Source organism: Artemia franciscana, chromosome 6, assembly GCF_032884065.1.
Source record: "Artemia franciscana chromosome 6, ASM3288406v1, whole genome shotgun sequence".
Lineage (NCBI taxonomy): Eukaryota > Metazoa > Arthropoda > Branchiopoda > Anostraca > Artemiidae > Artemia > Artemia franciscana.
In genome coordinates, this window is record NC_088868.1 from 29,541,421 (window position 1) to 29,554,983 (window position 13,563).

At 35.3% G+C, this 13,563-nt stretch overlaps 1 protein-coding gene across 2 annotated transcripts in view; it reads left to right on the plus strand.

The window, feature by feature from the left end:
* LOC136028285 (deoxynucleoside kinase-like) overlaps positions 1 to 13,563 on the plus strand; it is a 71,651-nt gene that overhangs the window by 19,101 nt on the left and 38,987 nt on the right. Inside the window, exon 2 of one of the 2 annotated variants that reach the window (XM_065706030.1) lies at positions 3,437 to 8,545. The exons of the other annotated variant lie outside the window; for it this stretch is intronic. Within the exon in view, the coding sequence (XP_065562102.1) occupies positions 3,461 to 4,570 (1,110 nt within the window). The 5' untranslated portion in view covers positions 3,437 to 3,460 and the 3' untranslated portion in view covers positions 4,571 to 8,545. Of the gene's footprint in view, positions 1 to 3,436; positions 8,546 to 13,563 lie in introns of those variants that run through there. 2 annotated transcript variants of the gene reach the window in all.

Below are 13,563 nucleotides of genomic sequence, written 5' to 3' on the forward strand. Positions count from 1 at the left end.
TTTCTTAATAGTAATATTAGAAAGGTAGTTATTACCATGAAAATCAACCTTTGAACTAAAAAGTATGGAGTTGTGTTTTTAATGCTGGTCAATAGTCATTGAAGAAATGATAAAACTATACCACATTATGTAAATTTAGTTTTGTTAATTTTAATTTTACGAACTCAAGTGTCAATAAAAGATAATTGTAATCGTCATTAAAGTTCATCCGTAAATATGGAAAATGTAATTTCTTCTGAGACACAGAAATGTCAAAATTTTTGAATGACAATAAAAAAAAAACTAAAAACACAACACAAAAAAAAGAAAACGAAAATATTTGGTAGCTCTCCCATGACATACTGAAAGGAAAAAACATACCAAGGAGTCACTCTCTCTCAGAAATCATGTACACCAGGTGATGCGTGCCAAGCCAGGTGGAACTGTGCCAGGTGTTTTTGGGAGTGTTCCAGGCGTTTTATGACTGTGCCAAGCATGGTAAAAACAGATCTAGTTTCAGTATCCCCCACAAAACACATCAATTTTTGTCAAAATCAGAGACCCTGGGAGTCAACTGTTATTTTTTTGGTTTATTTCTGTATGGAATCATCCAAAATAATTTGGCTTGAGTTGTGAAACTTTCAGGAATGGATCTACAAGTTATACTCTGAAAATAAGATTTTATGAACGAAGTCCAAATCCTTAACCCTACTTAAAGAAAAAAAAAATCAGCATAATCGTGGTAAACACCCATACTAAATCTGCTAGGTTTCTTCAGTATTAAACTTCTTAAAATCTCCATAGTTCATGAAAATGTTCAGTTTTGCTGAATTTACTTCACGAAAATTGACAAACAGTCATCATAAGAAACATTCAAATTATGGTTAACGTTGTTATAATTTGTAGCTAAAAATGTAGCTTGAATACGACTATAATAACCGGTTAGTGGTGACGAACTGAAAGTAAAGAGCAATTTAGTCCATTAGTAACCAAAACTCTGAAAAACAGAATTTTGATAACAATAGACACATCAAAAGAATTGCCTGTTTATCTTGACTCCAAATATATGAAATTTATTATGTTTAGTGCTTCCCATCAAAAGCTACGAGTCTGAAAAAATTTGTGTAATTTCAAAAAAGGGGAAACACCCCCAAAAGCCAAGGAGCCTTAATGAAAATCGTACCATCAAATCCATCATATTAGAGAATGTTACTCCAGAGGTTTCAATCATCCTTCTGCTGAAATGTGGAATTTTTTTTAGAGAAAAGATCACAGATGCATGCTGATTTATTTGTTGTTTTTTTTCGCCAGAGCGATCATATCTAACCAATAGCCCCACATGCTCGGGAGAGGGCTTATTCCAACGGAAATTAAAAATTCTAGTGCTCTTTTGAAGTGACCAAAAAGATTCGAGGGCAATAAGTCTTCTTTCCACACCCCTTTCCCCCCAAAGTTGCCTGGTCGACAATTTCAGATTGCCATTTTGTCCAGCATAATTGGAAGGTCAAATAAGCCATGTCTTTGGAATGACCTGATCTCTCACAGCCGCTGGCAAAAGGGGTATAAGTCGTGAAATTTGACTACTGTTTATTTATATATAGCATTTATTATTTGGAAGCAAAAATACATTTTTTGGTGAGGGGATATTTCCGTGGGGAGGGAGGCTTCTGAGGATGAACTTTCAACGAGAAATTTTACTCGGTGGAATTTGCCTATACAAAATTCTTTTTATTTGTCTCACTTTCTCTTTGCTAAATTCTCCATTGGGGGAATATTTTTTGGGGGAAATTATTAATGGGGAAGTTTTCCACTGGAAAACTTACTATTGTGGTGGAGAGAAATTTCCAGGGAAAAGATTCTATGGAGGAGGTATTTTCTTCATGATTTAAAAACGATTAGCAATTAAATTAAAAAGCAACTTGTTTTTGGAAATGAATGTAGCCTAAGGAGAATTTTTCAGATCGAACTGTCTGCAAGATATTTTCTGCAGGGGATTTTTAGTGAGGATGGAATTCCGGGGGGAAGGGGATTTTACGTTGGAGGGACTTTCTATGGAAGGGGAATGTCCTCTCTCCAATATCTTGCTCTTTATGCTGAAGTTTGACTTTTCGTCCCAATTCTTTAAGAACGACCCGCTGAAACACAAGGACCGTTTTGTTAGAGTAAGAAGTACAGAAGTACTTTTAAAATACAAAAAGATTTTAGCTTGAAGAGTCTGGGATTGAGGAAGAAGTAGCCCCCTCATATACGGAATAATTTCTTTTCGTTTTAAGTTTTAATGTTTCTCCTTACTTTCAGTTTAAAAAGACTTATGTTTTAAAATTAATACGGTGAAAATGGCCCATGTCTAATGCCTGTCCACCATTTAAGATGCTGCTGAATTTTGAATTTCCATTAATTTTGCCAAAGATACTAAAACAATTAAAATAGAATTTACACAGTTTTCTATTTATTTATTTTTAAGTTTGGTTTCAATTTGTCAATTGGGTCTATTAAAAAACAAAGTGTTCTTGGAGAGAGATAGAATGAGCACCTCAATGTTTGTTGAATTCTTGTATAAGCTTTTAAGTATTTTGAGCAATACTGCATCATGTTCAACTAATGTCCTAAGATTGTTTTCGAAAATACATCAAAGATTGCACTCATCCTGTAGACAGTTTTTGTCAACCCACCTACAGTAGTCAGATGTATATATTTGTGTGAAAGCAGGTATATTTTTACTTTAAGTATATGTTGTTACGGTAAAGTGGTAATTTTTGTCAACCCACCTACAGTAGTCAGATGTATGTATTTGTGTGAAAGCAGGTATATTTTTACTTTAAGTATATGTTGTTGCGGTAATGTGAGCATTGACAATCTTTTCTGTGATTTCATCCAGCATGTCTTATGCTACTCATAATATTCTGCTTTTCGTGTTGTTTTTTACCTACCCCCCTTCCCTTTTGCCTCCCTGAAAAAAAGAAACAACAAGAAATTCTTATGTATGCTCACTGAAGGGATTGATGCCGTCATTAGTGGAAAACCGTGTTCTACAAACATGAAAAATCATCAAGCTCCAGAACTGAACAAGTTGCTGTAAGCATATTTATAATCCCCCCTCCCCTCTTTTGCCTTGAAAAGGCCTATGAAGTAATCTATTTTTGAGGGTGGTTTAAACTAAAGAAAAGCATAACACGTAGGGAATTATGTCAAAATATATTAATCCAACTATAGGGCAATTTAACTATGTAATTGTTCAAGGAAAGATGGCTTCAGAAAGAATTTAATACGTTTGGGTTATTGGCCCAAAACCGCAAGCTTAGTCATGTGAGGAAACGCAAATTTGCTCTTTTAGATCCAGGTTTTGTACATCTTTATTTATGTGTGTTAAGTTTTCTTGATGGATTTGACTTTCACACCCCTATCCCCTTTTATATAGATATAGTTCAGTTGTTCTTGACACACTTATGTTTTGCAGAATAAATTCTTTGTAAATACTACAATGACCGAACTTGATGTTTTTGTGGGAAGTACATTTGTTATGGATGAGGAAATATTTCAACTATGGGTCGACGGCCATTCTGTTGAAACCGCCACGCACATTTTGTTTAGGAGATTGAAAGATTTTTCACCAGACTATAGTAAAGAGGTTGTATTATCATACGTGTTGGGCCAGTATAGGACATATGAGATGCTTGAAAAACTGTTATGGACTCCAAAAAAGTTAGTGACTCAGTGGGCCTACCAGATGACAGAACAGACAAAACAATGTTTGATTCATAAATATTATGATCTAAACTTGCCTGTGGTCCGTGAAATATTAAACAAAAAATATTCTAGCAGAAGCAGAAAAGACCTGGATGAAATAAGTGAGAAAACGAATGTGAATCTAAAAAGCTGTCGTCGGCAGTTTGATAACCTCAGAAGAATACAAAAGTGTGTTGAAGAATTGCCTGGAAATACTTCAGATAATATCAAAAACCACTTTTTACTTAGTGATATTTTGGCAAATATATATGCAGCTATTACATTCATATCAGTGAACCGACTGGAAGTGTCGAAGCGTCGACTCCAGTGCGTAAGCTCCCAAGTGCTTTTTAATTGTGCTCAAGGGTTGATGAAACACTGGGGCGCGGGAGAAATGTCGAAGGACGCATCAGAAAAGAACCGAATGGAAATTCTTGAAAAAGAGGCTGATAGCGATATTGATTTGGATCGTGATTTTTTAGCTGATGTTTGTGAAATCAAATTAATTACAGAACGAGAAAAGGAGTTTCGTACCAGTGTTTGCGCTAAAGTACACAAAATTATCCCAGAAAAACCATACCAAGAAATAGAAAGTTCATTCAAAATATTTTTCAAGAGTTCCGTTTCAATAAGTTCAGGACTTCATAGAAGTCGGGAGATCAAGTCGTTTTTTGTTGACCTTACTGAAAAAATTATTGAGCCTTTAAAGCAGGCAAAGTGGTCAAAAAAAGACTTTTTGATATTCATTGAAACTTATGATGATATTGGTGCACATATTGTTTCTCGACTGGACAGTCGAATTTGTGAAACTTGGAAACGATATAACAAAGGAATAATGCTATGTTTAGGTTTTATGTATCTATAGACAAATTCTTTACCTGATTTTCTTATTGTAAGTTCACTTAACTGAAAGTCATATTGTCTGTAACAAAGTTGTATCCAGGATTTTGTTGGGGAGAAGTTATTTTTTTTTGGGGGGGGGGGGGATGTGTACTATGAAAGAGCATCAAAAATTTGTTTATATGTAATTGTGTTATGTTTTTATGAATCGGACCGAAATTTCGGGTGGGCGGTATAAACAGGTAACCCTCACCCTGGGTATGTCCTTGGCTCTGTAACTACAGCTGCTTGACATGGACGAAACTACTGTTGGCCTTTCTCTCAAGTAGAAAAATCCTGCTCACTGCTTTTCTTTCTAGTTTTTACATTCATATGAAGTACTATTCTGTGGTAAAGTGCAATAGGGATGGAGAAGGAGTGTGCGTAGCTGTGCTGCCTTCAGTTGGCTTGGTGCAGCTATGAGTTGTTAGTAGCCTAGTAATAGTACTATTCTGTGTCTTTTTGTAACATTCTATTCCAAATATCATTTTAACTCCAATTATTCCTGGTGTAGTAGTGAGAATACTACACTGCTTTCTAAAATCATTTTCACAGGCTAATGGGACATTTTACCAGTCTGTCTGAACTTAACTTAAGCAATCCTTTATTGTAACTGGTGGGTAGGATTGTAAAGAGAATAAAAAACTAGTCATATTTTAAGTATGACATGTCATAGTTATATTTTTTGGTATAAAAAAAACGAAATTTAGGGGTAGTCAAGTGCTGTTTCTTGAGGTGCACACAGCATGAACTTTAGTGAGGTGAACACCTCTTTATTGGGAAAGTGGATCCAGATCATAAAAAAAGAAAAGAAAAAAAGAGCAATCTAGGCTTACATAAAGATTTTGTATATTGTAGTGTGGTTTTGCTAGTCTTGTTGAGGGGGGGGGGGGCTTTGGGGAAATGCTCCTCCTATGCTCTCCCTTGATTGAACTCAAATTCTGCCCAAAGCCAAGTGACATTAAAAAAATTTTCTAGTCTGTGATATCTTACTTGTCATTGCAGTCAAAATTTGAGGTTATAATTTTTTTTCAATTTGATAGATTAGTTTGAGCATGATAAAAAAATTTACATCCCTGTTCCTTAGGCATGGGATCCTTAGGATGCGTGTGGCATAAAATGTAGCTGATAGTTGGTTTGGTTGTATCAGGGGATTTTTTCCAGGAATTTGGGATTTACAGAAATTTTAGTTTTAGGCCCAATTTCTCAAAATCTCCTTGCTCAATAATTTAAACCTGGCTAAATGGCCAAAAGATATTGCCAAAATGGCCAAAAGAGGATTCTGAGTTATAAGAGTCAACCGGGAAAACTAGGGAAAAACTATTTTCCAAAACTATATACACGATTAAGCTTATTATTTGTTTTAGCTTTTAGTAAAATTTAACGCAACTTTGGATTTACCTTAAACTCTTCTCTGGTTGGTTCTATGATGAAGTGTATTGTTTATTCTAAAAAAAAACAAATCTTTCACCAAATATTGATAATCAGTATGTTTAAAGAACTTTGTAAGCAAAAAAAAATTAAAGAAGATTGAATAGCCTATTCTCTGTAAAGAACTGATTGCTAAAAAAAGATTGCATTTTTTTGGGCAGAATGTCAAAGTCTGTGTTTGGAAGTTCAAGAAACCGAAGTAGACATATTCAATAACAGGGAAAGGGTCCATGAATCTTTTCCAGATAGCATCTGATATTTGATAATTAGGCTGTTTCTCTCAAGGCCATATCCAAGGGTGGGGGATTACTGGGTTTGAACCCCCCCCCCCCCAAAAAAAAAATTGTTTCATTCGTAAAAACGTAACAAAATGCCTTAGAAACAAATTTTAGTTCCCCCCCCCCTAAATAAATTCCTGGATACGCCCTTGGTTTCAGTGTAGGTGTGACCAACATTGTCAAATGTTAAAAGTAAGCATCACAATTTAACATAAAAGCAGCCTAGCTACTGCCCTGAAATGGTGAAATAATTAAGGTGGAGATTGCCTTTTAGTCATCTGTTATGCAATAAATTGTTCATTATTTATAGGTTTAGATCTTTCGACAGATATATTTATAGGAAAAACAAGTTTTGAGTTATTATTTTAAGTTATATTGAGTAGCCTAATTGCAACCTGTTTTTCTTGAAGGAGGATATATCGTTTTCTTCTAATTTAGTTAAAGTTGAAAATTCCAATCCCCAAGATCCAGTTTCAATTCTTAAAACTTACTGGCTAGGACTTTAAGAAAACCTTTGTCATTGACACAGTGAACCAATCAAAGCTCTTCTGTCCCAGAATTCGCAGTAGGCCAAGGTTCAATCCTTAGAAATAAGTCTATCTTTTATAACAGGAGGAGGGGGGGGGGGCTAAATAAAGAAATTCTTAAGCTACAATTTTTGATGTTTTCTGGGGTCTTTGGGCCATGGGGGAGGAGTATCCCCTTTGCCCTGCCCCTTCTCCTGAATGTCTCGCAAGTGTTTCTATTCGCACTTCACCCTTTTTTTAGAAATACAATTGAGAGATCTTTGTAGTTTTATAAAAAATATTGCACCAAAACTGAACGAAGTCCAGTAGCGTAAGGTAGAGGACAGTAATTCCCGGGTGTAGCCTCTGAGTGGGGGCCAGACGGGTTTTCTTGTTCTGCATTGTGGTTTTGATGTTTAAGGGGGGACTGGTAAAAATGGACAAAAATTGTCCCCGGGTGCTGAAAACCTTAACTATGCCTCTGACAATGCCTAGATCTATAAGAAAGTTCTCTGATGTTACTGAGTCGTTTATGCAGTTATGCATGCAAAGCTGTTTATTTGCTGTCCACTGATTTAATATAGTTCAGTATGTAGCCCTCTCCCTTCCTATTCCCCTGTAAATGACCAAATAATTTGGGGAAAATAATACTTGTCTGCCATTTATTATTTTTTTTTCTGAACCTGAAAATTTTTAATCAGTCATGTCGCTGAGTTTATTGTACTACTAATGAATAGTCAATTTCTTACTAACTGTTCCCTTTTTTTCTTTTTCTTTTTTTATAAATGAAGTTGGTAATAGCGAACCTTGAATCATTTGCAATATTGATATCAACTGACCCAAAGAAAACAGGGAACTGAAGAGAAGGGATATCTTTCGTGGGTTAACAGTATTGTATCATTAGGGATATGTTGGTTAACTAGAATTAGGAATGTCGAAGGGATATCTGGGTTGACTAGAATTAGACGCTACTAACGCTGCTGACAATTCATCATCACCTGGAAGAACTAGAAAAATTAAGTAAAAGCAAAAAGTGTTGAAGTTAACCAGGTTGAAATTAAAAGTTAGAAAAGAGTAAAAGTATCTCTCGGCTCCTTGTTAGCATAAATGGGTCTTATTTTTTCAGCCCAGTGCACTGCCAAAAAGGCGTGAGGTATAAAGAGTGAGGTATTACGAAGAGGTAAACCCCTCATATACGTAATAATTTCTGTTAGTTTTAAGTTTTAATGCTGCTTCTCACTTTCAGTAGAAAAAAGTAAGAAAAAAGATAAATCAAGTAAATGCAAATAATGATCTTGTTTCTTTTTTTAATTCGCTTTAGAATTTTCATTGTTAATGCTTACTGAGTTGGGTTTTTCTCTTTTCAACCTTTTTTTTTAGAAAAATACTCGAGTATTCTCCTCATCGATTTTCCAGAAACTAGAATTTGACTATCATTACTAGTTTCATTTCAACTATAGTGTTTAAATTTAATAGTTTCATTTTAAGCTGAATTACTTCAAAGTACACTTTATTGGGGTATCTTAGCCCACCAGATGTGTTTTCACGACACATATCACTCTCAGTAGTTTTAGAAGAGCCATATACAACCTATATCTTCCATATCTGTGCTTTTCAAACTAGGTTTTCCAACCGCAGTGTATTGTATAGAAAATGTTATCGTGAAAGTGTTTTCAGTGTAATTTACTTGGGAAATCACATACAATTAAGAGTTAATAAAGCTCTATTTGTCTCAACACAATCACAGATGAGCATAAGTTCGAGCCTCGGATGGGGGTGGGGATCAAGAAACGGAAGATTTACATTTCAGGCCAATATTTATTTATTTTTCTGGTGGCTTGGCCTTTGGATGAATCCTTGGGGAAGAGTGGTCGTCGGCCAGCAAAATTTGGCCAAAAGACCCCTCTTCCTCCGGAAAAACTGAAACATAGTCGCTTAAAATGTACTTATTGGGTTTTCTTTTTTTTTCCATCGTTAGCCTCGAAAATATTGGGTGACCCCCCTCACTTCCCTTCAGGGCTTTATGCATCAATGAATAAAATGTATGTTTTAATTCGCATTGGTGAATAATAATAAGAGAAACTTATAAAGGACCGTTTTAAACATTTGGCTTAAATTAATGTAACCTGTGCTGTTCTCGTTGGTGTTTTTTTGGAAAATTAGCAAACTTGCAGGAATTTTGCTTTTAAGGTCAAATATGACCTTCTAGAAAGGTGTGTTTAATCCTCTGCCATTCTTATAAAATTTGATGTGTTGAATGCCGTTTAGTAATATTTCTAGTCGTTGTAAACCTGTGTTGCACAAGAAGAGATATGTGTATATGTGTGCTAAAAGCGGTTAGGATCTTCTGAGTAGAGATCTTGGGATCCTACTGATAAAAAACTGATGATATCCCTCTGGCATCAATAAACACCAAATATACTTTCAAAAAATGCTTCTTATGTCTTTTGTTTTCTTTTCTTTCACGAGCTCAAAATGGCATTTTTGACATTTTCTTGTCACGAACTATGTCTTATGCAAAATATAACGGTTAAAACGGCTTAACTTATTAGATGGGTCTGATAAATTAAAAAAATGACATTTTTGAGGTAGTTACTGGAAGTGATTTATAAAAGATTTTGAAAAGTTATTGCGCTCAATGACAGCAATTACCCTTAATGACAACTCATTGGGGCACCAAGCCACCTGTCGTCAATACAGCTGCCTCTCCTCCAGCAGACTTTTCAGTGATTCACTCGGTACTCCTTCTCGTGAAGTTACTCCTACTTACAAAAAAATTAAAGCCCTCCCCCATCATCGAATCGATAGCGTTATGCTTCTCATTTGCCCCGATCTCGATCGCCCAAAAAAAGATTTTCGACAGCCTTTTATCCTTTGTCTGTAAAATTAGATCGAGCCCTCTTTATCTTTCTTTCATAGCTTCAGTTTTCCGTGAGAAAATAGCCAGAATAATACATAACCTATTAAAGACCGTTCAAGCTAAAAAAAAAAAAAATGAATTCATGTTTACACTCAAATAATATAAAAATCAAAGATATTAGGTATAAAATGAGCAAATATCAGTAAGATTTAAGGAAACAAGTAAAAAACAATGAATAATGAAAATAGCTTTATAAAAGATATTTTATCCATCTTTACGCTTTTTTCATCATAGCCTTTGAAAATGGGCTTGAATTTAGAACTGAAAACGTGAAAAAAAAACTAGAATTCCGGTTCCATCTCAAAAGAGCAAACATAAAAAGAAACATGTTACTGCTTGTTTTTTGCATTGCAGTGATTCGATGGCCCGTTTAGCTCGAGCTCAATCATTAAAAAACTAAACAACTGTGTTTGGGTAGCCTATTATCTTTCATCTGTAAAATGCGATCTATATCTTATAACCTTTCTTTCACCATAGTCCTGGTAAATAAAATAAAAAAATATTTTTTTTTGTAGGATAAAGTATGAAATAATACTGAATATTGATTATCTACTGTCACAAGCTAAAAAAACTGAATTCGTTTTCAAGCATCAAAATAAAAAAATATATAAACAAAAAATGAACAGGAAATCAGCAAGAGTAAAAGAAAAACAGGTAAAAATCAGTTGACACTGGTATTGAAAACAGTCTTAGGTAAAAAAATAAATACGGAACAGTTTTCCAACTTCATCTATAAAATGTGATCTAACCAGCTTGGCCTTTCTTTCATCATACCCTTAGAAAATAAGTTTGAACGCGGAGTTCAAAACGTAAAAAAAGAGTTCAAACTGTATCATAAAGGAGCAGACATAAATCCAAGTTTCTAATACATAACATGTAAATATGCTCTTACAGCTTTTTTTTGAATATAGTAATTCAAGAGAGCACCTAAAGCTATCACAATATTGGCTTTGGGAAAGCTGGAAGTATCTCGTTTGGCAGTGTAGCCTGGAGAACACTTCATATTAATCAACATATAAATTTTTTTAATTGTAAAGTTAGCTCGAAGGTTTTACTTTTCAAGACCAAGCAGTGTATTTTAAGTAATAACTATTATATTAATATTACTATTATAAGTAATATTCTTTTGAAAGCCAGCATGTGCACCTATTGTTTTTTCAAGTACAATGCAAGCCGATAATCAATTGGAAGTAATAATAAAATAATAATTGACTTAATAGAATAATAATAAGAATATAAACGAAGATTTAAAAAAATCAAACAATGTCGTCAGTTGAAAAAACATTGAATGTTTTCCTACCTCTGAGAGTCCCCCCCCCAACAGCTACTGGCAAAACAACGAAACTGCAAGACGATCAAATTAACACTCGATAATGTCAGATGCGTTACCTCCTTGTTTGAAAACTTCAGTCCATTCCGGGAGTTTTTATGTCTCGGTTTTTGAAGACAGGTCGTGAAAAAACGGTGTTGTATTTCTACAGTGATGTTGGGATGTTTGTCTTCAGAATAGAATTTTGAATAAACGTTAGGTAGGGACATTTGAAGTTAGATGTTAATTCTGTTATATATATATATATATATATACTAGCTGTTGGTGTGGCGCTTCGCGCCACCCCAACACCTAGTTGGTGGGGCGCTTCGCGCCTCCCCCAAGCCCCCCCCGCGCGCGTAAGTCGTTACGCGCCATATTAGTTACGCGCCATTGTAGTTGTGTCCCTATGTCCCACCTGTGAATATAGATATATATATATATATATATATATATATATATATATATATATATATATATATATATATATATATATATATATATATATATATATATATATATATATATATATGTTTTTAACTACGTAAAACTTGCGAATATACAACATTCTTTGCTGTCCCATCGTCTGTGCATATAAATAGATTGTCAGGTTTACCGACTCTTGAACATGCAACGCATAATGGTCCATGGGAAAACAATCCGTATTCAGATCTATACCTCATGATTCTATTGATTGCCCTTGAGCTTTGTTGATGGTGATTGCTAATCGACCATTCCCTTTGTTGCCGTCGTCATTTATATATCCCCCCGGCGTCCCCGTTGTAGTTGTGTCCCTGTCTCCCGGTCGTCATTTATATTCCCTGTGTCCCGGTCGTCAGTTGTGTCCCGGTGTTCCAGTCTGTGATTTCTATTTGAGTGTCCCGGGCGTCATTTATATTCGTCAGGATATTGTAGGGCATCGTAGCATCGATGAGTTTAAGCAATTCTTGTCAACTGATTGTTTCGCCTATAAAGAATATTATCTCGAGGTAAGAACTGATCACCGACCACAACGATTGCCACTTTGTTGATAGTTGTGTATCAGGAGGCATCAATTCGATTGCTGTTTTTAAACAGAAGCACTAAATTATTATTTTGGTGGAAAAGATGATATATATAAATATATATATATATTTTCTTTTTAGTTTTTTTGTAGTTTTTTTCTTCTTTTGTATTAATGCTAAAGCCAAGGTTCAAACCTGGAGCCTCTCGGACCTAGAACCTAAAACATAACGCTTTACCAACTCAGCTACTTCGGCTTGAATACATTCGTTTTGAGCAGCTTCCTCGGGTGTTGCCATTGTAGGTTCTTCAGTCATTTTACAATTAGAAATTTCTCTTTCAACGGTCTTCTTACAATTAAAAATTTGTCTTTGAACGATATTCTTAAATACCTGTGTCCTGGTCGTCATTTATATTGCCTGTGTCCCGGTCGTCATTTGTGTCCCGGTATCCCAGTCTGTAATTTCTCTTTGAGTGTCCCGGTCGTTATTTATATTCCCTCTGTCCCGGTCGTCATTTGTGTCCCGGTCTGTAATTTCTCTTTGAGTGTTTTTTCTTTTTAGTATTTTTTAGTTTTTTACATTTTTTCTTTTTTCAGTTTTCTTTTTCTTCTTTATTTTTCAGCTTCACTATGAAATACATATCGCCGAACCTTTGTTTTTTTAACTAAAATCTGGTAGGCATTGATGACCTTATCCAAGTCAAGATCCCAAACCCAATCATCATCGCTATCATTTTCAGTTTTGATATGTTTTGACTCTCGCTGTCCAGGTGGATCTTCATCTAACTGCGCGGTTTTGCGTTCTTTAGCCTCAAGCCTGTTTCCTTGCTGTTCTTTTGATTCCTCGGCACGCTTTCTTTTCTGACTTTCTCTATCAGCAGCAAGTTTTTTGGCATTTTGATTCCTCTTTGAGCATCTTCATCGGCTTTTGCCATTGTAAGTTCATCAGTCATTTTAAACTTAAACATTAATAGATTTCTACGTGAACATATATGTCTTAAATATATTTAATGACGTCACCGTCATAGCAAAAATGACGACAACTAACTTCATGACGCCAGTCGACACAGAAACATGACGTCACCTGATCCACAGACAGACAACTTATTTTTATATATATAGATATATATATATATATACTAGCTGTTGGGGTGGCGCTTCGCGCCACCCCAACACCTAGTTGGTGGGGCGCTTCGCGCCTCCCAAGCCCCCCCGCGCGCGTAAGTCGTTACGCGCCATATTAGTTACGCGCCATTGTAGTTGTGTCCCTGTGTTCCACCTGTGAATAGAGATAGATATATATATATATGTTTTTAACTACGTAAAACATGCGAATAAACAACATTCTTCGCTGTCCCATTGTCTGTGCATATAAATAGATTGTCAGGTTTACTGACTCTTGAACATGCAACATATAATTGTCCATGGGAAAAACAATCCGTATTCAGATCTATACCTCATTATTCTAATGATGTGTCCCTGTGTCCCGGTCGTCATTTATATTCCCTGTGTCCCGGTCGTCATTTGTGCCC